Source organism: Pseudorca crassidens, chromosome 14 (assembly GCF_039906515.1).
Source record: "Pseudorca crassidens isolate mPseCra1 chromosome 14, mPseCra1.hap1, whole genome shotgun sequence".
In the NCBI taxonomy this organism is placed as follows: Eukaryota; Metazoa; Chordata; class Mammalia; order Artiodactyla; family Delphinidae; genus Pseudorca; species Pseudorca crassidens.
The window spans coordinates 62,737,549-62,765,005 of NC_090309.1; the positions used below are offsets into that span (position 1 = coordinate 62,737,549).

The 27,457-nt window shown below is 37.9% G+C and overlaps 2 protein-coding genes across 4 annotated transcripts; one reads left to right on the plus strand and one right to left on the minus strand.

Annotated features, from left to right (window-relative positions):
* The first annotated feature begins 10 nt into the window (after nt 1-10).
* Nucleotides 11-22,371, plus strand: CEBPZ (CCAAT enhancer binding protein zeta). 2 transcript variants are annotated; one of them, XM_067703238.1, is made up of 16 exons: nt 12-226; nt 3,344-4,833; nt 9,553-9,784; nt 10,338-10,527; nt 11,944-12,032; nt 14,301-14,354; nt 14,894-14,996; nt 15,106-15,174; nt 16,706-16,772; nt 17,957-18,057; nt 18,515-18,572; nt 18,887-19,074; nt 19,474-19,563; nt 20,987-21,045; nt 21,141-21,222; nt 22,032-22,371. In XM_067703238.1, exons 1-16 carry the CDS (start codon nt 71-73, stop codon nt 22,169-22,171), a joined length of 3,168 nt encoding a protein of 1,055 aa, XP_067559339.1. In that variant the 5' UTR covers nt 12-70; the 3' UTR covers nt 22,172-22,371. The 2 variants fall into 2 exon arrangements, with proteins under 2 accessions (XP_067559340.1, XP_067559339.1); XM_067703239.1 differs by lacking the exons at nt 17,957-18,057; nt 18,515-18,572; nt 18,887-19,074; ... (2 more) ...; nt 21,141-21,222; nt 22,032-22,371 and adding an exon at nt 17,050-17,950 and having other exon boundaries at nt 11-226.
* Nucleotides 20,134-26,769, minus strand: CEBPZOS (CEBPZ opposite strand). Of its 2 annotated transcripts, XM_067703252.1 has the most exons (5): nt 26,696-26,769; nt 24,030-24,145; nt 22,936-22,980; nt 22,211-22,295; nt 20,134-20,731 (listed from the first exon to the last, which is right to left on the minus strand). In XM_067703252.1, exons 2-4 carry the CDS (start codon nt 24,142-24,144, stop codon nt 22,213-22,215), a joined length of 243 nt encoding a protein of 80 aa, XP_067559353.1. In that variant the 5' UTR covers nt 24,145; nt 26,696-26,769; the 3' UTR covers nt 20,134-20,731; nt 22,211-22,212. The 2 variants fall into 2 exon arrangements, with proteins under 2 accessions (XP_067559353.1, XP_067559354.1); XM_067703253.1 differs by lacking the exon at nt 20,134-20,731 and having other exon boundaries at nt 22,091-22,295.
* Between the last annotated feature and the right edge of the window lie 688 nt (nt 26,770-27,457).

The following is a 27,457-nucleotide window of genomic DNA, read 5'->3' on the forward strand; positions in this document are numbered from 1 at the left end:
CTCTGCAGGAAGTACGTCACCCGGCCAAGCGGAAGGAAACTTTGGGCCGTGTGCGTGAGCTCTGCTTGCCATGGCGGCTGCTAAGAAACCTTTGGAGTTCCACGCCAAGCGGCCCTGGCTCCCGGAGGAAGCGGTGGAAGATCCGGACGAGGACGACGAGGATGCTAACGATGAAGCCGACGATGGGTTCTCCCTGCAGGAGGTTTTACGGCTTGGAGGCACCAAGGTAATGGCCTTGGACTCCAGGAGAAGGGAGACATAGGCGCGTGGAGTGGTCCCGCGAGTGGCGCGGGCAAGTGGCGCGGCAGCCCCCGAGCTGCAGAGTGGGAGGGCGTCGTGGACCCAGATCCCAGTTTCGAAATGTGCTCGGTGCGCTTCCCGCACTTCTTTCCCATTGCTCTTTGCAAGAGAAAAGTCGTTTAGAATTGAACATTTTTATGCCGTGTCTTTTCTTAGGATGTAGGCGTCCTCTCATTTATTGACGTAGTATAACTGGCACTCCATCAGGTCGGAGAGGACTGACCTTTTTTTTGGTCCTGACCTCGTGGTATCAGTGTTTGGAACCCCACTGGTATTGGAATTTAACTTCTATTCTCACAAAGTACACCCACACGCTCAGTTTACGCCCAAGAAGCTCTCTGCGCTCTTGGAATTTACATCCTAATTAAGGCAAAGAAACAGTAACCAAACTTTGGAATACATTGTATATCAGACGCTGAGTGGAGAAAATTAAAACGGGGAGGGAGGATAATAAATGGAAGAGGCGTTACAGTTTTAAACGAGGTGATCGGGGGACCCATCCCCGAGTTTTCGAGCAGAAAATTGAAGGAAAGAAGGGAGTGAGCCTTTTTGGTTTTGTAGTTCCAGGAACAATAAAAATAGTGCAAGTGAGGTGAGAGGAGAGCAGTAAGAAATGAGGTCAGACGTGGAAGCAACCTAAGTGTCCATCGACAGATAAATGGATAAAGAAGATGTGGCACATATATACAATGGAATGTTACTCAGCCATGAAAAAACGAAGTTGAGTTATTTGTAATGAGGTGGATGGACCTAGAGTCTGTCATACATAGTGAAGTAAGTCAGAAGGAGAAAAACAAATACCATATGCTAAAACATATATATGGAATCTAAAAAAATAAAATGGTTCTGATGAACCTAGGTGCAGGACAGGAATAAAGACGCAGATGTAGAGAATGGACTTGAGGACACGGGGAGGGGGAAGGGTAAGCTGGGACGAAGTAAGAGAGTAGCATTGACATATATACACTACCAAATGTAAAATAGATAGTGGGAAGCAGCCACATAGCACAGGGAGATCAGCTCAGTGCTTTGCGACCACCTAGAGGGGTGGGATAGGGAGGGTGGGAGGGAGATGCAAGAGGGAGGAGATATGGGGATATATGTATATGTATATGTATAGCTGATTTACTTTGTTATACAGTAGAAACTAACACAACATTGTAAAGCAATTATACTCCAATAAAGATGTTTAAAAAAAAAAGAAATGAGGTCAGAGAGGTAAGAAGATGGGCTTATGTTCTGAATTTGATGGGAAACCTTAGAAGATTTGTAGCAAATATGTGACAGAGCTTTGCTTTTTATTAAATGTTTTGTTTTCAGACTAGACTTTCTGGGCAACATGGGGAGGGGGAGGATGAGCGATTAGAGGCAGGAGAAATGCAACTTACTGGGGCAGATTCAGTTTGCTCTGTACTTGGGTTGTATTTATTTACATCTTTATTGGAGTATAATTGCTTTACAATGGTGTGTTGGTTTCTGCTTTATAACAAAGTGAATCAGCTATACATATACATATGTTCCCATATCTCTTCCCTCTTGCGTCTCCCTTGTATTTAATTTTTGAGTACATAATGTATGCACATGTTACGAAAAGGTTTGTTTTGGTTTTTGCTTTGTTTTGTTTTGTTTAAAGGAGGGGGGTGCATGATGAAAAATCTTTCCCACTTTTATCTCCAGCCATGCAGTTTCCCTTCCAGGAAGCAATTATTTTTGTGTCTTCTATATCTTCCAAGCAAATACACACACACACCTATGTTTGTTATTTTTTACACAAAAGGTACCACACTATATAATATTTTAAGTCTTTTTTTCCTTACTGTTTTATTAGAGATCCCTGCACATCAGTATAAAGTTCTGTCTTTGGTTTTATGCCCATAACATCATTTTCTTAATTTATCTAACTAGCCATTTATTGTGGATATTTAAGTTGCCAGTCTTTTGCTATTTTAAATAATGCTTCAGTAAATAACCTTGAACATATATATCTTTTTCCGCATTTTTAAGTGTATGCATAACCTAAATTTATAGAAATGGAACTGCTGGGTCAAAGGATGTGTCTTGTATTTTGACTGAAGTTGACAAATTGTTCTCCATAGAAGTTGTACCAGTTTATACTTCCATCAACCATTTAGGAAAGTGCCTTTTCCTCCACCCTTTCCCCAACACCACCTGTCTTAATTTTATCTTTGCTTCTCTGGCAGATTAAAAAATAGATGTATCATTGTGGTTCTGATTTGGACTTCTTTAAATGTCAGTGAGGTTGAGCATCTTTTCACATTTTTAAAGAACCACTTTTTTTTTCTATGAACCGTTTGTTTATATCCTTTGCACATCTTTCTGTTGGTTTGTCACTTCCTTAACTGATGCATAGGAACTTTTATATTACATATTAAGCCAAATTACTTTGATATGAGTTGCCAGTTGTTTTTTCCAGCTTATTATTTGTCTTTTCAGTTTTTGTATATGTTTTGTGTGTAAGAGAATGATAAATATATCCATTCTTTTCTTTATGGACCCTGAGTTTTATGTCACATTTGGAAAGATTTTTCCCTACTCTGGAATTATTTTTTTATTATTTTTTTAATTAAAAAATTTTATTTTATTTTTATTTTTTAAAGTTATTTTTGGTACAGACCATTTTTAAAGTCTTTATTGAATTTGTCACAATATTGCTTCTGTTTTATGTTTTGGGGTTTTTTTGGCCACAAGGCATGTGGGATCTTAGCTCCGCAACCAGCAGATTGAACCCACACCCCCTGCATTGGAAGGCGAAATCTTAACCACTGGACCGCCAGGGAAGTCCCTGGAATTATTTTTTTAATTATGCTGTGCTTTCTCCTATTACTTTATGGTTTTATTTTTCACATTTAAATCTTTGATCTATCAAGTAAGTACTTTGGGTGTAGGTGGGAGCCTAGGCAATACTGTGATAACTCAATTTCATGGATAATTGATTTCAAGGATATAGGTATCAAACTAACTTTTGAGGTTTTAACTAAACTGTTGGATTTGTAACTTATTTTTAACTTATATTTTTATGCAGCAAGATTACCTTATGCTGACTGCTTTGGATGAGAATGAGGAAGTGGTGGATGGAGGCAAAAAAGGAGCAATTGATGATCTTCAGCAGGGTGAATTGGAAGCATTTATTAAGAATCTTAGTTTAGCCAAGTATGCAAAAGCTTTCTTAATTGAAGAAGATCAACCAGCTAAAAAACAAGAAGGCAGCAAAAAAGAAGCAAGAGTATCTAAAGTAGATAATAAAAAGCAAAATACAGTAGGAAGTGAAAGTAAGGTGAAAAATAAGAAGAGGCCAGAACAACATTCTGATGAGAACAGCAGTGCCATAACAAAAGCAAAGAGAGATAAGCAACAGGATATCTTTGAATTTTTTGAGAGACGGACATTGTTACTTAAGTCTGGAGGCAAATGGTATGATCTGGAATATAGCAATGAATACTCTTTGGGACCCCAGCCTCGGGATGTTGTGTCTAAGTACAAAACCTTGGCTCAGAAGTTGTATGAACATGAAATCAACTTATTCAAAAATAAGACAAATAATCAAAAGGGAGCCTCTTCTACCTGGATGAAGGCAATTGTGTCATCAGGGACGCTAGGTGACAGAATGGCAGCCATGATTCTTCTTATTCAGGATGATGCTATTCACACACTCCAGTTTGTAGAAACTCTCCTGAACCTTGTTAAAAAGAAGGGCAGCAAACAGCAGTGCCTCATGGCTTTGGATACTTTCAAAGAGTTACTCATTACAGACCTTTTGCCAGACAGTCGAAAGCTACGGATTTTCAGCCAGCATCCTTTCAACAAACTAGAACAGTTGTCCAGTGGCAACAAGGACTCAAGAGATAGAAGACTCATATTATGGTATTTTGAACACCAGCTGAAACACTTAGTGGCTGAATTTGTGCAAGTCTTAGACACTTTAAGTCATGATTCATTAGTAACCACCAAAATTCGAGCCCTTGTAGTGGCTCATGAGCTTCTTTGTAACAAACCCGAGGAAGAAAAGGCCCTTCTTGTGCAGGTGGTAAATAAACTGGGAGATCCTCAGAACAGAATAGCCACCAAAGCCTCCCATCTATTGGAGACATTGCTTTGTAAACATCCCAATATGAAAGGAGTTGTGTGTAGTGAAGTAGAAAGACTGCTTTTCCGTTCAAATATCAGCTCCAAAGCCCAGTATTATGCAATTTGCTTTTTAAATCAAATGGCCCTCTCCCATGAAGAAAGTGAATTAGCTAACAAACTAATAACTCTTTATTTTTGTTTTTTTCGGACTTGCATCAAGAAAAAAGATATTGAGTCAAAAATGCTCAGTGCCCTTTTAACAGGAGTGAATAGGGCATATCCCTATGCCCAGACTGGTGATGACAAAGTGAGGGAGCAGGTTGACACGCTGTTCAAAGTGCTGCATATGGTGAATTTTAATACCAGTGTGCAGGCTTTAATGTTGCTCTTCCAAGTAATGAATTCTCAGCAGACGATATCAGATCGATATTATGCAGCATTATATCGGTAAGTACCTACTATTCCAGTGTGTGAATGAGAAGTAATGTGGTCTAATATAACGCAGTGCCCCTCTGTGGGGCAATAGAAAGACTTAGAAAGTAGGATCTTTGGCCCCTCTCAGCAACTTGCTATTCACCAACTTTGAGTCATTTAATCTTTGGTTCCCTGTTGGGCATCTGTATTATATGTTTTGAATACGTCATTTATTATTTTTTATTTTGAGAAGTCCCCATCCTTGGTCCTGTATTTCTTTCCTCCTGTCCTTCACACAGCCATTTAGTCATTCATTCAACAAGAATTTTTTGAGTGTCAACTATGTGCTGGGCACTTTTCCAGAACTCGGGATATAGCACAGTGAACAAAATTCGCACCTCTAGAGGCACTTCCGTTCAAATTGCAGAGGACAAATGGTAAACAAGAATGTTTTTAGGTAGGAGGGTTGGGGGTTGCAGTTTTGGAATTTTTCTTAAATATTGGGATTAAGACTTTGGTACTAGATTTACTGAATTTTGCAACTGTCCTGCAGTGCACCCACTGAGGGCTGATATTTTGAACAGTTTGTACACTTGGGAACTGTTGAAGTACACCAACAAGCTATGTATTTCCTTCTAATTCATTTTTCTAATTTTACATACATATATCTTGTGAGAAACGTAACATAGTGGTTAATATCTTGGACCTAAGCTACATGACCTGGATTTGAATACCAGCCATTAGCTTGCTGTGTAACTTTGGACAATTTACTTAATCCTCATTAAAACCATATTGGTAAACATGATCAATCCCATTTTACTGTGCTTTTATTCATCTATAAAATGTCAAGGGAAGCACCTATCCCGTAGGGTTATTATGAAGATTACGAAACTTCCCCACAGTTACACAGCTAAAAAATGACAGAACTGGGATTTTAATAAGATTAAGGAGTTAATGTATTTGGAAACCCATGTCATCGTCAGTGTATGGTATGAATTTAACAATGCCCAACAACATAGTAAGTGCTCTGTACGTGCTGGCTGCTACCATTATCATCATCATTATTATTATTACTACTCACATACATTTCTTAAATTTAATCCTCTTAACAGCTCTCCAGGCTGTGAGGTACAATAATTTGTGCAAGGTCTCACAGACAGTATGAGGCCAAGTTAGGTGGCAAATCCAGGCCTACTGACTTGGAGTTCATGGTGTTTCATGGCCCTGATTGCACTGATACACTAAAAAGAATCTCAGAGGCCTTTCCACAACTCTTAAGAGTCTACAGTCTTTTAAAGTACCGTAACCCTAATTCCCTGGCAGTCCAGTGGTTAGGACTTGACGCTTTCACTGCCGTGGCCTGGGTTCAGTCCCTGGTTGGGGAACTAAGAATCCCACAAGTCATACACTGTGGCCAAAAAGAAATGTTTTAATTTTTGTTTTTAAATAAAGCAGGGGCTTCCCTGGTGGCGCAGTGGTTGAGAGTCCGACTGCCGATGCAGGGGACACGGGTTCGTGCCCCGGTCCGCGAAGGTCCCACGTGCCGCGGAGCGGCTGGGCCCGTGAGCCTTGGCCGCTGAGCCTGCGCGTCCGGAGCCTGTGCGCCACAACAGGAGAGGCCACAACAGCGAGAGGCCCGCGTACCGCAAAAAATAAATAAATAAAAATAAAGTAATAAATACTTTAAAACTTTTTTTAGTTTGGAAAGACTTCCAAGGCTGAAAATGTAGAGGTTTTAGGATTAGGTTTTTTGGTAACTTTTGAGGGTCATAAGAATTTCTCATTTTTAGAAAGTGTGTGGAATCTATTGGAAAACATATTTCTAATATCCGTTTAACATCTCAGAGTTTAACACAACAGTCTAACATCTCTGAGGAGTACATTCCTAAACTCTTTAAATTACTGTTTGTCAAGAGCTCTCACAGATGGATTCCCTCAAAGGGCTTCTAAGCCTTTTTAAAGTATTTATTTTCTCTTGGTTTTATTAAAAATCCTTTAAATAAAAATTCCCTGATATTAGTTGAGGGGTAAAAGAAATGAAGAAGTGATTTGGTTTACAAAAACGTGATTTATCAAAAACTCCAGGAACATATTCTGGGTCAAATGGTGGAGACAACAACCATCTAAATTCTCAAGTTTTTCTCTTGATGCGTAATGGAACTTATGATTTAAAATGAGTGCCAAAATGGATGGCAATGTTGAAAATTCAAATGAGAAGAGAGAAAGTGGAATAGCAAAGATTATATGAATAACATAGACTTTCTCAGAATATCACCAGTAGGTACTAGAATTGTGGAACTGACAAATGGGGAAAACTAGATATGTGAGCAATATGAAAATGCCTCACAAGGTTAAATATTTTCATTTCTGGTGTTAGTAGAAAAAAATTAAAGTGCTTAGAACAAAAGGATTGATTCCACTTTTGGAGTGGTTATCTGGAGGATTGTATTAATTCTGGGTGTCCTAATGTCTGGGGGTCCAGACCATTTGGAGCATCTCTAGGATTCAGCAAACAGGATAAAGAGAGAATTTAAAAATTATTGTATGAGATAATATCTCAGTAGCCTGCAGAAGAGAGACTTTGGGGGAGAGAAGGACAAATAATAGCTATAGTAAATGGTCAAGTATTTGAAAGGCTGTCGTGTAAAAATATAATTAGGTTATTTTGTTGTGGGTTTTTTAACCAGTATGTTGACCTATAAAATTGTATATATTTAAAGCATACAACATGAAGATTTGATACATGTATCCATTGTGATGATTACCATAATCAAGTTAATTAACACATTGATCACCTTACACACATAGTTAACTACTGGGGGGAGGGGTTGAGAATGCCTAAGATGTATTCTCAGCAAATTTCAAGTACTCGATACAGTATTATTAACTATATTCACCATGCAACTGAACGCTTACACCCTTGACCAACATCTCCCCATTCCCCCACCCCCTACCAACCTGTTCCCTGTTTCTATGAATTTGATTTTTTTTTTAAGATTCTACATATACATGACATTAGAGTAGTTGTCTTTCTCTTTTTTTACTATGCACAATGTCCTCCAGGTTCATACATGTCACAAAAAGGGCTTCCTTCTTTCTTGTGGCTGAATAATAATCCATTGTGTGTATATACCACATCTTCATTATCCATTCATCTGTTGACACACACATAGGTTGTTTCCATACTTTGGCTATTGTGAATAATGCAGTGAATGTAGGAGTGCAGATAGCTCTTTGAGATACCGATTTCATTTCCTTTGGATATATGCCCTGAAGTGGCATTGCTGGGTCATATGATAGTTTTATTTTTAATTTGTTGAGGAGCTGCCATACTGTTATCCATAATGGCTGTAGCAATTTATATTCCTACCAACAGTGTACAAGGGTTCCATTTTTTCCACATCCTTGTCAATGTTTGTTAACTCCTGTCTTTTTTATAATAGCCATCCTAACAGGTGTGAGTTGATATCTCGATGTGATTTTGATTTCCATTTCCCTGATGATTAGTAGTGTTGAGAGCCTTTTCACGTACCTTTTGGCCATTTGTGTGTCTTCTTTGGAAAAACGTCTATTCAGGTCCTTTGCCCATTTTTAAATTGGATTATTTGGGAGTTTTTTGCTATTGTATGAGGTTCCTAATATATTTTTTATATTAACCATTTATCAGATACATGGTTTGCAAATATTTTCTTCCATTCCATATGTTGCCTTTTCATTTTGTTGATGGTTTCCCTTGTTGTGCAGAAGGCTTTTAAGTTTTATGTAGTCCCACTTGTTTACTTTGCTCTTGTTGCTTGTGTTGCTTCAGAAGGCAGTAGTAAAATTAATGGTTGGAAATTACACAGGAGCAAATTTCAGCTGTGGATAAAGAAGATGTTTTCTGGCAAAAGTGAGTTGTCCAAAATTGGATTGTGCTCCTAGAGTGAGAGTGAGCAGTCCTCAGTCACGAGAGATATTGAACAAGCACTTGCCATGGAATGAACCACTTACTCGTTCAACAAATATTGAGTGCTTATTAAGTGCCAGGCACTGGGGTTACAACAGTGAATAACACAGGCACAGTCCCTGTTCCATTGGACTTTGGGGGAAAAAGAGAAAGGAAACAAAAGGTGTTAAACTATAAAGAAGATAAACGTGGGACTGAGATAGAGTATAATGGAGGAACCTATGGATGTGCAGACAGTTGGAGAATAGCATTCTGGGCACAGAATAGTGTATAGGAAGGATTTACACAGGTAGTACATTGAACAAGAGATTCTCACAATTCAGTTTTCTACTATACATGTACAGTCTTCACTAGAGCCATGTGGAGGCAGCCTCTGGTCCCCCAGCTAGTAGGTAGTGATGCAAGGATAAGAACCCTGGTCTAGTTGACTGCTTTCATAGGTCAGTTTTCACTGTTTGGTTTTGGATTAGCCTTCCATGTGCAGTTCTTTATCTATATGAAAAGTTATACTGTTAGGGCTGTGCCCTGTTGGTCTAGAGAATAGAAAACCACTTGGAAAAGAGAAAAGAAACCACACACAAAAAAGAAAGTCGTGCTTCTGTGGCTTTTCTTCCCCCTGGTACTACCATCACTCTTTCTATTCTGGTCATTGACTTCCATCTTCCATCTTAGGGCAGAAATGGTCTCTTGTTCTAAAATAAGCAGCAAGGTTATTCCTGACTAAGATGAGGTTAGTAGTTGCCTCTAGTAGTTGCTGGGTATGGGGATGTTTTATGAATACACACAATCTCGTTTCTGTTTTGCAGGAAGATGCTGGATCCGGGGTTAATGTTGTGTTCTAAGCAAGCCATGTTTCTTAACCTTGTCTACAAGTCTCTGAAAGCTGACATCGTGTTGCGGAGGGTGAAGGCTTTTGTGAAGAGGTTACTTCAAGTTACATGTGAACAGATGCCGCCATTCATATGTGGAGCTTTATATCTCGTGTCTGAGATCCTTAAAGCAAAACCAGGTTTAAGAAGTCAACTAGATGATCCTCCGGTATATTTTACAATTGCTTTTTAAATTGAGTGGGTTCTGAAATATATTTGGTATTTTTCTTCTTTGCTTCAGTGACAATAACTTAGTTAGTTCTCTGGAGCAGAGTGTGAGTCTTGGAATTAGACTGACCTGGATTTTAGTCCCAGGTGTACAGTTTACTAGGTGGGCATGTTGCTTCACCCCTTTACACATAAGAAACTACCCTAAAATGTGATTATATGAGATAGTTACAGTTATAGAGCTAATAGATCTCTTAAGCCTATCTCCTCAGTTGTGAAATGGACATAATAGCACCTACCTCGTAGGGTTATTTACAACAACTCAAAAATTCATTTGAGGGCTGAATGCTTTCAAAGTCTCAGGGATTCTTGGCTCAAAACTTAACTCTGTTACATTTAGGAATAAGAATGTGGCCTCCTCTCATTCTAAATTCCATTGATGGAACTTTCACGTTTCATCAGAATTGCAATAAACAAATCTTCAAAACTACTTCACGTAATTGAATACTTTTCTCATTGATTAACCCAGATTCATTAAACCATTTTTTTTTTAGGAGTTTGATGAGGAAGAAAATTTTATTGACATAGGAGATGATGAAGAAACAGAAAAATTCACTGATGCAGATAAAGAAACAGATACAGATACCATGAAAAAAGTTGAGATGGAAGAAACTGTGTCTGAACGTCATGTGGAAACCAAAAAGTTAGAGTCTGCTTCTTGGGTGCACTTTGATAATTTGAAAGGTGAGTTTCTTAAATCTTTAAATTATTTTCTTGAATTTTTAAACCGAGGAACTGGATTCCCCTTTAATCTTAATAGAAATTAATATTATACCATTTTAGAAGTCCTCAATATTGCTTTATTTTAGATGGGAGCACTCATAACCAGATATAATTAGGATCCTAGAAGTAAATTTTTAATATAGTGAATCATTGACTTACTTATGAACAGTACTACAGATAATAAATACATCTTTTAAAATAATTTAAATCTTAGAAATTAAAGCAGATACCTTTTGGAGCTGTGAAGATTTAGTGAGAAAAATGTGGCCATGTTAGATGCACAGTAGATCTCTTTTCCTTCAGCTGAAGTGTAATAAGTTTATACTTTTGAATGAGTTTTAGTTTCTTGATCTTTATCTGTACATGTAAAGGCCTCTTGCATGGAACATATATGAAAACAACACGTGTGTACACAAAGTTTGATTTACAAAGGTATTTGGTTACATATTGTGAATAGTGTGGAACTTGTGGTTACTTTGTTCAAGCATCATGTTTACCCTCTGTAGTTCCTTAAAGTAATGTTTTAGGATTGAAAACATTCTTGATATAGAAACTATGTTTTCCATACACACAAACTGAATTAAGTCTATTAATAGACTATTAGAGCCAAAAGAAATCTTAGAAATGCAGGCTTTTCATTTGAGGCTGTAAAGAAAAGCACACTAGCCTTGAGGATCAAGAAAGGTGCCAGACCCATTTCTTCAAACTTGTTGTGGGACTCTGGTTCAAATTATTTCATCTCTCTGAACTTTAGTTTGCTTGTGAAGTATAAAAGAGAAATATGGTAGCCACCAGGAAGTTTTTAAAAGAATCCATCAGTTGCCCTGAAGGCTAAATTGGGAATAATCCTTTAGAAGGATGACAAGCACGTGCATTGTGAAGTAGACAGTTCCTTGCGTGTTCTGAAGTTTCCTTGTTTTACATTTTCTAATCCGGAGTTGCTAAAAACATGAAGAAGATAATATAAAACCTGTTCCAAGTGAGACTTACTTCTGGGCATAATTTAATGACAAACATTCAGTGTACTGTAAAGCTCCAAAAGAATTTAGACCTGTTTCATCTTCAGGTCATTTGTCATCTTAACACTTATGACCTAATTGACCGAGAAATGGGTACCTATTTGAAAGGGGATAAATTTTGAAGGGGAGCTTTTAGTAGTTGGGATAAATATGCTGCCTGGTTTACTCAATAGCAAATGCTAGCTTAGGTACCAAGATAAATTCTGGTGGCTTGGAGTTTTTATTCTAGGTAGGATGCCTGGCTAACTAAAAATGCTGATACTTAATAATTGTCAGTGACAGCATTGATCCCGGTGGGTGTAGTGACCTCTTGGGCTAGGAATAGAGCATTTGAGAAATACTATATTTGTGTTCTCAGGTGGCAAACAGTTAAACACATATGATCCATTCAGTAGAAACCCTTTGTTCTGTGGAGCTGAAAATACAAGTCTTTGGGAACTCAAAAAGGTAAAATAATTTCAAATTGTCTCTTAATTCAACTGTGCTATATATTTGCCCCCATGGATTTAACACCTTGAAGTTTCCATTTTTCTTATAAGTGATAAGTATAGGAGTTTAGTTATTTAGACATTAATTGGCAGAAGAAAGTAATTTGAAGTATGTCACCTGGCTGTAATGCCTTATAACCCATATTTCTGTTGCCTCTGAAAAACATTAAATTTACACATTTCTACATTCACGTGTAGAAAATCTTAAATAATGTGCATGCAAAATAAGGATGTTATACATGGCTATAAGTAAATTTTGCTTTTTGTAAGCACACTATTGCATACAATGGCTCTGTAAAATGGCTAAATTTTGCTTTATGCATTAGATATCTCTGAAAGGTTTTGTGATAATAGAACTTTTTGCAAGCAAAGTTACTTTTTAAATATGTGAGAGGAACGCATATTTCTAATAAGCTTTCTATGATTTTTTTTGCTAAAGCAAGTGTCTACCCATGCAGACTCCTGTGGGTCCCTGACACCTTGTTAGCGAGTCTGCAAGGTCACAACTACTTTCATAGTGATACCAGGACATTATTTGCCTTTGTCACTATTGACAGTGGCGCTGATGGTATTAAAGAAATGGATAAAACTGCTGGTGCCTTAAAGCAAATACAGACAGTAGTACCAAGCTGCACTCATGGGCATTACATTCTTCATTGCCATATACTTGCAGCCGGGGAAAAAAGCCAGTATCACATAAGAATGATGAGGCAGGAAAAACTGTTGATTTTATTATCTTGACTCCAAAGTACATACATGTCTTTTTAATGTTCTGTGTGTATATATATAAAACAAGAACACATAACACACTCTGCTGCAGACCTAAGTATGAGGGTTGTCTCATGTCTCAACGAAAAGTGCCTGTGTAGTTGTTGGAAACTCAGCTAAGCTGTCTGGCTGACAGGCTGGTCACTCAGACTTGGGTATTTGGGAGATATTTTCTTGAAAATGAATGACGTGAACCTGTTACTTCAATCAAAACAGCTGACAGTATGTGTTGTCAATGATAAAGTTCAAGTTTTTAAGCAAAGGTTAAAATTTTAGAACTCCTGTAACCACCATCTTGAGCTTAACAGTTTCTCGATACCTTTTCTGATCGAAAGGAGTGGTGATACTAACAATGTGATTTTTGTGATACTGAATGAAATGTGACCAGCATTTGGAAGAATTGCATAACTCACAAAGTCAGTATTTTCCATATGACTAATACACAGTGTTATGAAGTCAAGCATGGATAAAAGATCCATTCACTGTAGACCAGTTAATTTTAAGTAGCAAGTACCAAAAGCTGATTGATAGGGTTTCAGATTCCATACTGCAACTAATCTTCAATTTTTATATAGTATCAAAGGAAAAAAACCCACAATTATATGAAAGACTATTGGTTAATCCTCTTTTTTCCAACTATATATCTGTGTGAAGCCAGATTTTCTTCATATACTTCAACTAAAATAACATGGAATACAGAAGCAGATATGAGAATCCACTTATGTTAAACCAGACATTAAATAGATTTGTAAAACTGTAAAATAATGCTACTTTTATCACTAATATTTATTCTGAAAGTTATTTTTCATAAAACATTTATATTAATATGTAATAGGTTTATTGTTAATTTTTTTTTATTTTTAAAATTTTCTTATTTTTGGCTGTGTTGGGTCTTTGTTGCTGTGCACGGGCTTTCTCTAGTTGCGGCGAGTGGGGGTTACTCTTTGTTGAGGTGCACAGGCTTCTCATTGCGGTGGCTTCTCTTGTTGTGGAGCACAGGCTCTAGGTGCACGGACTTCAGTGGTTGCAGCACGCTGGCTCAGTAGTTGTGGCTCGTGGGCTCTAGACCACAGGCTCAATAGTTGCGACACACGGGCTTAGTTGCTCCACAGCATGTGGGATCTTCTTGGATCAGGGCTCGAACCTGTGTCCCCTACATTGGCAGGCAGATTCTTAACCACTGCACCACCAGGGAAGCCCTATTGTTAATTTTAAATGAACTATAAGTGTTTAAAATTTTTCTGTTGTAATTTCTAATAAGGTAAATATCAATAGATATATCCCACTTAAATTACGGAAGCTCTTGAGGTCCTTGATTTTTAAGTATATAAAGTGTTCCTGAGACCAAAATTTTGAATCACTCTTCTGATGTATCGGCTTAAGTTTCAGTTTTTTGTATTTTCTTAAATAATCTGCAACTGTGGTAGGAGTTGACCTTACTTCACATTTTTCTTTTTAGCTTTCTGAGCATTTTCATCCCTCTGTGGCCCTTTTTGCAAAGACTATCCTTCAGGTAAGTCTCAAATATTCAGAAGACAAGAAATTAAAGAAAATAATCCAGTTTTAGATAATAATTAGTCAGTGTTTACTAGATAGAATCGTGTACATTTTTCTGCTGTTGTAAAGGAGCAATGACTTGTTTGATACAGAGCAGCAGATAATTCTTCCCACTCTGAGATGAATGGAAATATAGGATATTACAAAACCACAAGAGTTATTTACTACATCCTGGCTTTGCTCCTGAAGAAAGATTGCCCTCCCCTTTCCCTTTTGTCGTGTTTGCCAGTCGGGGTTTGGTTCCTGGTTAATGGTTAGATAACCTACATAATACTATTTGACTATTCATAAAATCAGCAGTGCATTGTAGAATATGTATGAGTGTGTGTTTAATTTCTTCAAGAAAAGAATAACATGCATGAGAGGGATATTTGAAGGGTCTTTTATTGCGTATTTGTGCCTTCGAAGCAATGTAATAGATGTTTATGCTTTTCTTCTTGTTTTTTCTCTGGATGTATATATATAATTTCTTAATTCCCTCCCCCTACCTTTCAGGGAAATTATGTTGAGTATTCAGGGGATCCACTACAGGATTTCACACTAATGAGATTCTTGGATCGATTTGTATACCGAAATCCAAAGCCACATAAAGGGAAAGGTACGCTTCTATTTGATGAATTTTTTGGCTTTCCCTGTTAATATTCAATAAACAACATGAGCATATATAACTAGGTTTTACATTACACTGTCTTGATTTTACATTTCAGAAAACACAGACAGTGTTGTGATGCAGCCAAAAAGAAAACATTTTATGAAGGATATTCGTAGTCTTGCTGGTAAGTATAAAGCCTGGACGGTTGAACCTGACAACAGTACAAGTCAGTAACACATAAATTGTGTTATTCTTTGCTCTACTTTATCAGAATAAAACCTAAGCACCAGAGATATTATCCATCTTTGTTGCCAAGATTGGTACGCATTTTCAAGTTTACTGAGATTGGGCCTTTTTTTTTTTCCCAGAAAATTTCAAACATATCCAAAGCATATATACACAAGTGATATGATGGACCCCACCCCACCCACCCCTAACCATCACCCATCTTCAACAATTAGCATTTGCCATTCTTGTATCATCTATAGGTAAAGCTATAGCTTTATCAGTGACACTGCCCCCGCCACCCCCCATATATAATTACCTTTTACAGCTCAGATCGTTTTAAGCTCTCTAATGGGCTTGGTGGAAATACCCACAACAGATTTTGTCACAGAGCCTCATTTTAAACTTCTTTCAACAGGTATTTAGTACCAATCTTGTGGATCTAATTCTGCTTTTGTATTCAGAGCAGGTATTTCTTTACATACTAGATCCCAGCTCCTTTTTTTTCACAGTCTAGGGTTCAGTTGCAACTTATAAATCATTTAATTTCTAATTAACTTACATCACAGAGGTCCAGAGACATAAAAGGACTTGCCCAAAGTTAGAGTTGGAATCAGAAGCCAAATACTCTTTTAACCAAGATGAGCCTGAAATTTTTATTCTGATGAGGAAACACTAATATATTGTAGTTCCTTATTCTTGTTTCTTAGTTTTCCTCAGTATTAAGTTAAATTGTGGATACTTCTGTGTTTGCTTCCTATTCCCAGAATGGCAGGCATTGTTGTCATTTTTCCAAGGTGAAAAATGACGAGTTTAAAGTGATTATTAAGAGAACTCTTTTGAGTCTTTGTTTCTCTTGAAATTTGGATCCTGGATGCAATTGGAGGACAAGAGAACCCTGTTCTTTCACTGTGACGCACTGATGGCTACAAACTGTATTGTAGCCGATGAAGTTTCAAATGTTGGTTTTCCTCCACACAGACTTTTCTAGAGGTTGTCCTTCGCACTATAAGATGCCTTCTGTCCAGGGACTTCCCTGGTGGCGCAGTGGTTAAGAATCTGCCTGCCAGTGCAGGGGACACGGGTTCAAGCCCTGGTCCAGGAAGATCCCACATGCCACAGAGCAACTAAGTCTGTGCGCCACAACTACTGAGCCTGCGCTCTAGAGCCCATGAGCCACAACTACTGAGCCTGCGTGTCTAGAGCCTGTGCTCCGCAACAAGTGAAGCCACCACAGTGAGAAGCCCACGCACCGTAACGAAGAGTAGCCCCTGCTCGTTGTATCTAGAGAAAGCCCGCGCATAGCAATGAAGACCCAACACAGCCAATAAATAAATAAATAAATTTATAAGATGCCTTCTGTTCAACTTCCTCACATTATGAGACTTTAGAGAGATTCTAAAGAATTATAGGTATTCTGTATTTAGTCTTAAGAGCTTGAATAACATAAAAAGAATTACTTAAATAAAATTCTTAACTTGTTTTCCTAGTTAACAGTAAGGAGTTCCTTGCAAAAGAAGAAAGTCAAATACCAGAGGATGAAGTGTTTTTCTACAGGTAATATATTTAATACTGTTTCATTTGGAGAACTGTTAAATTTAAAATTTTTAGATTCCATAAATGCTTTGTTAACATAGGCCTATCTTGAAAAGGGCGAACGATATGTCAATCCATTTTTGTGAGGGGAGTTTAGAAATGTCATTTTGCTAATGTTGAGATGTATAAATGAAACTAAAACAAGTAAATTTGAGGGTTTTGTTTTTAATAATTTAGCATAAATTTTAAGAACCTTGACTTTGAAAAAAGTTTTTTTACTCTAGTAATTTTCTTACAGGCTTAAATCTGTAACTCATGAGTTATTTGTCCAAAACATGGCTCTGCGTAGAATTAGCAAAACACTGCACTACTATGGAGATAAGTCCTAAACCTACTAGTATTAAAACTAATGCCTTGTAATAGTAAAGGAACTATTATCTCATCTGGTTGATTGGGTAATTGGGTTCGATTTGGTTTGCTCCTTTTTTTTTTTGGCAGCACTGGATCTTCGTTGCTGTGTGCGGGCTTTCTCTAGCTGCAGCGAGGGCTACTCCTCGTTGCGGTGCGCGGGCTTCTCATTGCAGAGCACAGGCTCTAGGTGCACGGGCTCAGTAGTTGTGGCGCACAGGCTTAGTTCCTCTGCGACATGTGGGATCTTCCTGGACCAGGGCTTGAATCCGTGTCCCCTGCATTGGAAGGTGGATTCCCAACCACTGCGCCACCAGGGAAGTCCCTGGTTTGCTTTTTTAAAAAATTTTTTGTGTAAACAACTTTGAGGCTATGATCCCATCTGCAAAATGCTGTTTCACTGTACCCTGATAGAAGAAAAAGTCTAACTGATAAAATACTGTGATTACAGGTCATTTAGAGCCCCAGTTTCTAATATTCGAATACTTGTATCATTGCAGTCGTGCTGATGCTAAAACAACCTTTTACGGTGCCATTTAATTAAGACGAGTTAAGGTGTTTTTATGAAGAACCAAGCCTAAATCATTGAAATTTACTATACTTCACGTTTCAAAAGTTTTGAACTGTTTTGAATTCAAAACTAGTTTTTCTATAATAAATACAGATTTTAGTCATTTATATCCAGCTGAGTTAACAGTTTTTACACTTGTTTGTGACACTGGCCATAGGTGCTTTGATTATAGTAAAATGGGCCCTATGATAAAACTATCAAATATATAACATGCATTTTATTTTAGGTATTATAAAAAAGTTGCTAGTGTTAAACTGAAACAAAAACGGAATGAAGATGAAGAAAGTATAGAAGATGTGGATGATGAGGAATTTGAAAAGATGATTGGTAATTTGTTTACCTTTATAATCCACAGAGTTAGAAAAATTTTACTGGAATTTAGACTGAAAATAAAATGGGAAATTAGATACGCTTACATTGAGCTCACATGTTGCATATCATATTACACCTACTAAAAATAAGCACATAAATAGTTCTAATGGAGTAAAAAGGTCTGCAATTGCTAAATATTGTTTTATTTGATATTTTCCCTCTTTCCGTAAAAGAACTGTAGAAAGAAGCTAAAATTAACTGGAACGCATTTAGTTTAGGGATTTAATTAAGGTCAGCATATTCATGGGTTTGTTTAGATTAATAAAACACCAGCAGTGTCAAATGTATATCATTTTGGTGTTTACTTATCATGAACAGCCAAATCATGATGTGTTGATTGATTCAAATATAAGACATGTCAACTCTGTTATTCCTTGCTACGTCTTACAATTTGTATATTGTTCTCTGGCAGACACGTTTGAAGATGATAATTGTTTCACCTCTGGAAAGGATGACCTTGACTTTGCTAGGTAAAATACTTTTCTTCAGTTCTTTTTTTTAACTTTTCCCAGCATTTCTCAAATTATTGTCCCTCGGAACAGTGGAGCACAGGAATATGTGTTGTATAGGAGAAAGGTATTAGGTATTGAAGGAAGTTTGGGAAGTGGACACAGTTCTTTCATTTTGGACCTTTATAATGCCCGTTAGTATATTAAATAAAGGCTCTGAGCTGTCTGTCACTCTCCTTTGAATTCTGTTAACAGCCTAATGCCCTGCTGGTCACCAAAACATACTTGAGAAAACAAAGTTCTCTTTTACATTTCAAGTTGTTGTTTTTCTTCAGCAACATGAAGAAGAAAGCAAAAGGAGCTAAGGATGACTTAGAAGATGAAGATTCAGAAGATGAGGACCTTGGTAATTTGGATGATGATGAAGTTTCCTTAGGAAGTATGAATAAAGAATTTAGTGAAATTGAGGAAGATGGAGGAACATTCATGGATGTGTTAGATGATGAAAATGAGGGCATTCCAGGTAAACTTTTAAAATATAAGACAAAAACAAACTGGAGCTTTCTTCCTCAGCATAGGCTAGTTTTTCTGTTGAAGGCTTTTTAATATTACCCTGTATTCAGATTAATACTCAGATCAGACAGAAATTTAAAGAGGACCTTTTTTCTCCTCTCATTTGAAACTGAAGGGTTTTTTTGTTGTTGTTTTATCAGCAGTTGAGTTTCTGTTTTGGGCTTTTATTTTAATCAGCAGTGAGGCTATCTGTGCTATACCTGTCGAGCTGTTATATTGCCTTTTTAAAATGTTGGTAATGGTAATTTGTAGTTTTTAAAAGTTAATCAATATTCATCATCATAGCCCTATAGCAGTTCTACTGTTTTCTTAAATTGCTTAATAACAGCGGTGTTTTTTTTGGTAACAGAACTTGATGATGATGTCAGCTTCAAAGTCAATAGTAAGAAAAGCAAGAGAAAAGGTGCAAATGATTTTGACTTTGCTGGGTCATTTCAAGGTAAGAAAATGTATTGAGTCTCTTTTAAACCTAAGCAATGAGTATGGGAAAGCTATTGTTCATTATCATTTTGGGAAATTAACTTTTCTAATGGATAAGAAGTCTTAAACATATTTTTAATATATGAAAAACGTTGTTTCTCACATCCACCTTCAATTATTTTTTCTTCCCAAATTCACTCCTCTCATTTAAATAGCTCTAGATCATCATTTCATTCATGTTTAAACCATTCAATAATAATAATAATAATAATAATAATAATCCAGTGAGCCATGGATTTTCCATAGACACCTGTTGCCTTTTTCCTTTTCTCTATCAACTCTCATCCTTCCCATTTGACCCATCTAAAAACCCATGCTCTTTATTAACTTCATTTTCCTTTTTTAATGAGATCTGCCGTGACAAAATGATTATAACCTCAAAAATATATAAAACAGATAGGAATTTTTAAAGTATATGATAACAGATTATGTCTTTTAGTGTAATTTCTATGGTGCTAATAAAAGGAAAAAAGTACTGTATCAGGTGACAATATTAAGTTTTTGGTAAAAATGTAGAAAGCACAATAAATGTTTTATGACGAATTTTATTCCAAAGTGGCTCTAGTAGAGACATTGATGTAGAGTTTTAAGTATTGTTTCAGGTAAAGTGAAAATGGATAAAAGCAATATTTTTAGTTAATATAGTTTTAGATAGTGTGAGTTAAAATGTAATAAACATTAATGAACTTACTTAGAAAACAGAAACAGACTCACAGGCATAGAAGAAAAACTTGTGGTACCAAAGGGCAAAGGAGAGGAGGATAAATTGGATAAACAAGGTCCTACTGTATAGCACAGGGTACTATATTCAATGTCTTCTAATAAACTATAATGGAAAAGAAAAAATGTAATAAATATTAAAAATAGATATTTTACTATATTATCTATTTTGAAAGGTTTATATGTTAAGAATTATAGGGGAGTTTTTTTTAAAGAACAGGTTTATTTTGAGTAGTAAACAAAACTCCATTTATCACATCATAAACAAACCTTCCATCAGTTTCTTAGAACGAAACCTCTGACTTAGAGTTTACACTTAAATAGTCTAAAATCCATCCATGTCAACTTTAGAATTGTAATCTTGCCTGATACTGTGAAATAGGACGAACTTTGATCGATGGTCAAATCTGAAAGACAAGAAGACACTGTTGTCACCTGAACAGTCCTATTTAGGATATTAACTTAAAAAAAAAAAACCTTATACTAACTTTTGAGTTATTTTTCTGTCTTTAAATGCCAGCTACCTAATGATACTAGAAGATAATTGTAATTGTGTGTTTTAACCCAAATATATATTTTTAACAAAACTATGTTGAAGATTATATTTATCCAAAATCATTGGATTTACAATTTAATAATCTAGCCTTATACTTTTTTTTAAGGACCAAGGAAAAAAAAAAGAAATTTCAATGACTCCAACCTATTTGTATCTGCTGAAGAGGTAAGGCTAATGTACTACTTTAAGCACTTAGCTATTCTATTGATATTGTTTTTTAAGTTTTCTAATACATGCATCCCCCCCTTTTTCTTTCAAAGTTTGGCCACCTGTTGGATGAAAATATGGGATCCAAGTTTGATAACATTGGCATGAATGCCATGGCTAACAAAGATAATGCAAGTAAGTAACTTGAATTTTTATTTAGGTTTTAACTTCGAATTAGGTTAACTAACTTAGGCTTTAACTTAGAATTTCTGAAAATCTGAATATTTCTGGAGGACCTTTTTTTGTCGTTTTTTTGTTTTTTTTTGTTTTTGCGGTACGTGGGCCTCTCACTGTTGTGGCCTCTCCCGTTGTGGAGCACAGGCTCCGGACGCGCAGGTTCAGCGGCCATGGCTCGTGGGCCCAGCCGCTCTGCGGCATGTGGGATCTTCCCGGACTGGGGCACGAACCCGTGTCCCCTGCATCAGCAGGCGGACTCTCAACCACTGCACCACCAGGGAAGCCCTGGAGGACCTTTTTATAGTAAGAAGGGATAAATGGTTCTTCACAACCTGAAAAGAATGGCTTTTTCACCTCTGTCTGCAGAGCACATGGGATTAAAAAGTATTTATACTACAGAAAAAGACTACAGCCTACAAAAGTTACTTTTTTTTTTATGGAAGCAGGTTATTTTTATATAATATGAATTTGCTAAGTAACTTTATAAATATAGGCATTTTAATTATTTCTGATATTGATAGTTACTGGCTGCTCTTCTTTCACCAGTAAGTGTTCAGGGGAAATAAAATCTGTGAAGCATTTGTTCCTTTGCTGTAAATAGTAAATCTTTGACGGTAAATATGGAGGGAAAGCAACAACCGAGGAGGGGTTTACATAGTGGATGGGAAATGACTGTAGGTCATGGCAGACTGGAAGTTCCTGTTAGGATGTTTGGTGGGGCCTCCAAGAGTCTATAATGTGCTTATCTTTTTTCTCCCTCCTCAAAGGTCTCAAACAGCTTAGGTGGGAGGCTGAACGCGATGACTGGTTACACAACAGAGATGTGAAAAGCATCATCAAGAGGAAGAAAAATTTTAGAAAGAAGAGGCCAAAAACCACTCAAAAAATTAAAAAGCAAAGAAAATGAGTGTTTTCTAAGTAAATTACAAGTTAAAAGTCTACTTACTCCTAATTTTTGCTGTTCAGCCATTTTTCTTGATCTTGCTCTCTGATGCCATACATTCCAGAGTGTTCAATGGATTTGTAATAAACTATAAATAGAAATAGCTGTCATTTATGAAATCATGTAAAAGTGTTAAAATTAAACTATATTGAGAAAAAAATCAAGATTTTTTCCCCTTATTTCTACATGGTAAAATGAAAAGGATGACAGTAGGATACATGTGTTGTATATAAGCTCTAGCATCTCTGCTAATCATTGTAATGAACACTATTTACTAAGCATTGCTTTATACCAGATACTGTGTGAAGTAATTACATAATGTTATCTTGTTTAATCCTTACAACAATTCATGAGATGGGCATCATTATCTCTACTTGATGAGAAAGAAAAAGCTTGTTCGCAAACCAGAGATTGGTTTTAAGTTTTAAGCTGTGGATTTGATTCCATCACACTCAGATATGTCTCATTCCAAAGTCTACATTCTTAACCCACTGGAAGAATTAAGAATCCAGCCCATTAGCTGGATTCACCCATTGGCTAACTGGGATGAGAATTTTCTCCACTGTGTTCTCAGAAGGAGTGAAAATAGAAATGAACAGTATTTTTGGAAACTGGCATCACAAAATTAAGAAGCCATTTAGCCCGTAATTGGTCATAAAGAAACAATTTATAAAGGTTACCTGAAGAAGTTGTTTTGTACTCTTAATTTCACTTAAGGAAAAACATACCTTCCAAGATGAAAGGGAATTTCTTGCTCATTGTTTGCCTGAAATCTAAAGAAAAGTCTTAAAATTAGGCATGATTAGAAATTCATTGTTTTAACACATGGAGCCATAATTTAGTGCTAGCTTTAGGGTCTATAAGATAGGAATCCTATTAGAAATTTGTGTTAAAGTCCTTGGTAATCCAGGAACTGTATCTTTTTAAATAGGGTGTAAATTGCACTTAAACCTTATATGTAGCCTTCCCTAGTTATTTTGGAGTTTTTAAAACTTGGCCTATATATATGATGTAATTTATTTTGAAATGGTACTTAAAAGCAAATTTTCAGTGTTAATGTGAAATTCCCTTGTGTAATTTTATAAACTTTTTATGGATGCCATTTTACCTTTTTAGAGAATTAGACGTAAGACTTCACTACACCCAATTCTTGAAGTGATCTTAAACTTTACTTTCCTTTTAAATACTGTTTGGATGTTTTCTTTTATGCCCTTCCATCCGTTAAGAAGGCAAATGACAAGTTTCAAAGATGGCCACCACCCCAGGACTACTATTCCCTGCTTTAGGGAAAGAGAAAGTAGCACTTTCTGATTTTAAAAGTTGAAGGCGCTAATATAAAATTTCCCCCACAAAATGACAAAGCACTTTTGGTGATGGCCAGTGGCATGGGAAAGGCTTTTAGTGGCTAGTATTGATGCAGAGGAAGCACTCTGCTAGCTTGAGAAACTGGTTACTTGACAATTCAGCTATGCTACCTCTTGCTTTTTCAGTCTTACCAAACAATGAGGTGTAATGGGCAGGCTGGATTTTTTCCATCTGTGCTAAGCCAGACCAAGGACACTGCTCTATGCCCCTCATTAGTAAAATCCATGGAAGTATGAAACATTTTCCCTAGTCTACAAACAATTTTTTTTTTTTAGGGAGAAGAGTAATTTATTCTATAATAATTAACACCTAGCTTCTTCCCCTTGTGCCTATAAAATGGCTAATATCAATACACTGAATCTGAAAAGGCAGTTTCTCTAAAGAAGCCATTTAACCTAAAATGCATTAGCAAACTGTACACCCCCCTACAAAACACTAATTTCTGAATTATGATTACCTTGGCTTGTGTTCATCTTTTTAAACAAAAAATATGCTCCAAAAACGCCCACAAGTTCAGCTACTAAAACTCCTTTAAAGATCTTCTTTGCCAGTGGATCCATAGTACGGGCCATCCTAAGTTTAACAATAACAAATAAATGTAAACCTGAATAAGCATATACAAGCTTAGTATCACTTCTATAAAAATAACTCCCAATTCATTCCCATAGTTTGAATGATTATATAGGAATAAAACCCTAAAGTTACCGTATCCTTAGTTGTATTAGACATGTCTCACTTTCCTAGTTTTCAACCTCCATGCCTAAGGGGCACAAGTGAACCAAAGACATGATTGGAGAAAGCACAGCGCGGAGACAAAATGGAAGGCATTGTGAAAGGAACTAACAGTTTATGGAACTGAGATTTTTAAATTGCTTAAGAATATAGAATGGTGGGAGTTAGGGTAAAACTTTTTCTTAGCTGAACTAGGAATTAAATAAGATATGATCTAATGGGCACAATATGTGAAGTTCTTTATGAAGTACCCTACAAAAGTATGGTTATTCTGCAAGTCGTTGTACATGTTTTATAGCTAGAAGTTTTCATTTATTTATACAACATACTGAACTATGTGCCACAGTTCTGGGCATTTTATATAAAGTTGAGCAATAAACTGGTTCTTGTTCCTGAGGAGCTGCTATTCTAAGCTGCAAACTAATTATGTCACACAAAGGGCTTGTTAGAAATGCACATTCTTGGGCCTCAGAGAGCAATTCCCCAATCCCCAGGTTCTGATTCAGCAACTCTAGGGTTGGTGCCCAGTAATCTGCCCTTTTGCAGGCAACTCCAAGTGACTTGTATACAAGAGGCCTCTGGACCACATGAGGGAACACTGACCACCATCACCCAGTAAGTGGCAAAACTAGACTTCAAATCTTGATTCTCTTCCTATAATTAAAATAAAAGCCAGTAAGAACGAAGGGCTTAAGTCTTTATTCTCTTTCACTAAAGCAAAAGCTAACAAGGAAAGGGCTATATAACAAGTGAAGAAAATAGCATATATGACTTACTGAATATATGAAATGTAAACCCAAGTTGTTGGTTTTTTTTTTTTCCTTTTGGCTGTGCCCATCAAAGTCAGGAAGGACAGGAGAACAGTGGTTTTTAAACTCAGGATTTCAACACTGTCCTGTGTATGCTCTGTAACACTTTTCCATTCTCCGTGTGAGGTGGCACCTCCTCTCTAATACTCTACAGCTCCAGCTCTCCCGCTCATTCCATTCAATTTTAACTCCTTTGCGCAATGTCTGAGGGTGGGCATAATTAAATACCCTACTTTGGTAGGATTATCCTACTAATATTGTAACCAGGTGTCCCTCCCCGCCAGCCCCCAGGTTCCCTTCTCTCATTTTGATAATGTGATCACCCTAAGGACTAAAAGATTAAAACTTTATTATTCTTACCTAAGAGAAGTGAAGTGGAGGGAGTTAAAAAAGAACTTACACATAACCAAGAGGCGGTGAGGGAGTGGGAGACTTGTTTTGCTTTGTCTACTACTATGCTGTACATAACTGACAGGAAATAAGCCATGATCAGTACAGGGAGCTCTCCTGGAGTTATTTTTAATGTTCAAAGGGTGAAACACAAAACAAAACAAAGCCTGCCTGCAGTCAGATCCACAGTGTAAGGACTCCAAGTAGAATTCTGCTTTGTTTTGTTGGGAGGGAGAGAGGATAAGGGTTCAAAAAACAAAGTCCAAGTAACTGTATAGTAAAGCATTTACCTTTCTTAAAAACGGATATACATACATTTTACATTCCAAGTCCCTCAACTTCAGAAAAGGTGTTTATAATGACTGATAAAACCCATTTGATAAAGACCACCAAAGGCATAGCCATCCACGACAGGTTACTAACGGGCAGAGACGGAGTTAAGACTAGACAAGATTTTGGAGAAGGATGGAACTCAGGTGAAGTTTAAAATAAAGCAGTCCTTTGATGGGCTCGAAGAAAAGCAGGGCTGTGTGTCATGAGGTTACATCACACTGGGCTGAGAAGCTGACTTAGGGTGCACAAGCTTAAGACAAATGTGCAATGTTTGCGTCCGAAAAACGCCTCGTCTATGCACCAAAGCTGGAGATCGACGCGGCTCAGCATCTCCAGGCAACATTTCAAACAGCGAGGTCTTTCCTCACACTCCAGATGTGGGACAAGGTCTCCCTGCTACGACCCCGGGTTCAATTACAAGGGCACTTTTTCCAGGTTCCCACGGTCAAGCGCCAAGCAACCACCGACGCCTCCGAGAGTGGCCTCGGGGAGGCTACCCGCGATCCTCAGCCCCTCGCGGCCTCCGCATCTCCGGTGCCCCGGCTCCAGCCAGCTCCCCAGCTCCCCCGGTTCCCCCCCACACCCAGCTTCTCGCCCCCACCCGGGCTCCCAGCCAGGCGCCGACACACGCGCAGCGCAAGCAGCACTGCACCGGTGCCGCGCCAAGGTCATTGAGCGACCCGGAAACACTCGGGCCGGGCCGGCGCCCCTCCGGCGGACGGATACAATGACACCGAGTGTTCTTCGTATCGCCCCAGAACTCTGCCGAGGTCCCCCCAAAAGCCTGCTCTGCTCCCCGCTCTGAAGACCTGCCAAGGGAGGCAGCTGAGCGAGCAAGAGACCCGCACGTGTACCTTACCTGAGGCACGTACTCGCCGGCCTGCGCAAGCTCCAGGGCTGGCAGAGCCCCGCCCCTCCCGGGTTGGGCCCGCCCCGCCCCGCCCCGCCCCGCCCCGCCCCGCCCCGCCCCACCCCGCCCCACACCGTAATCACCCGTTACTGTTCTCTTACTAAAAGTCTACCCTGACTGCAGGCTGCTTACATTGTTTTATTTAATCCTCCCAACAACTTTGTGTCATGATAGGTGCTATGAGTATCTCATTTTACAGAGGAGGTGCGAGTTTAACCCTGCCCACAATTAAACAGTTAGTAAGAGCCAGAACTTCGATTTGAACCCAGGGCACTGACTGGAAAGCCTGTGCTCAATCATTTTTCTACACCCTTCAACCCAAAGTGGCATCAGCAACATTGGCATCACTTGGGAGCTTGTTAGAACTGCAGACGTACTGAGTCAATCTACATTTTAGCCAGATCCCTAAACAATTCGTTCGTAAATCAAAATTTGAGTCACTGCCTGTACTGCCTACTAAATAAGAGGAGGAAAAGCGGGGAATGAAAAGGGGAAAGGGGAGGAGGAGGAGAAAAGGAACATAAAAAGGTCTAGGAAGCTTCCATGTGGTTGGGCTACACCCCACAGGCCTGCAAGCTTTGTAGTTGCTAGCCTGGAAACCGAAGAAACAGCCTGGAGACAGCAACAGAGACATCAAAAGATTACGGACAGCAGATCTTACACATCTGAAGCAAGGTCCTGGAGCAACACCCCACTGTGTGTGGCAGAGAG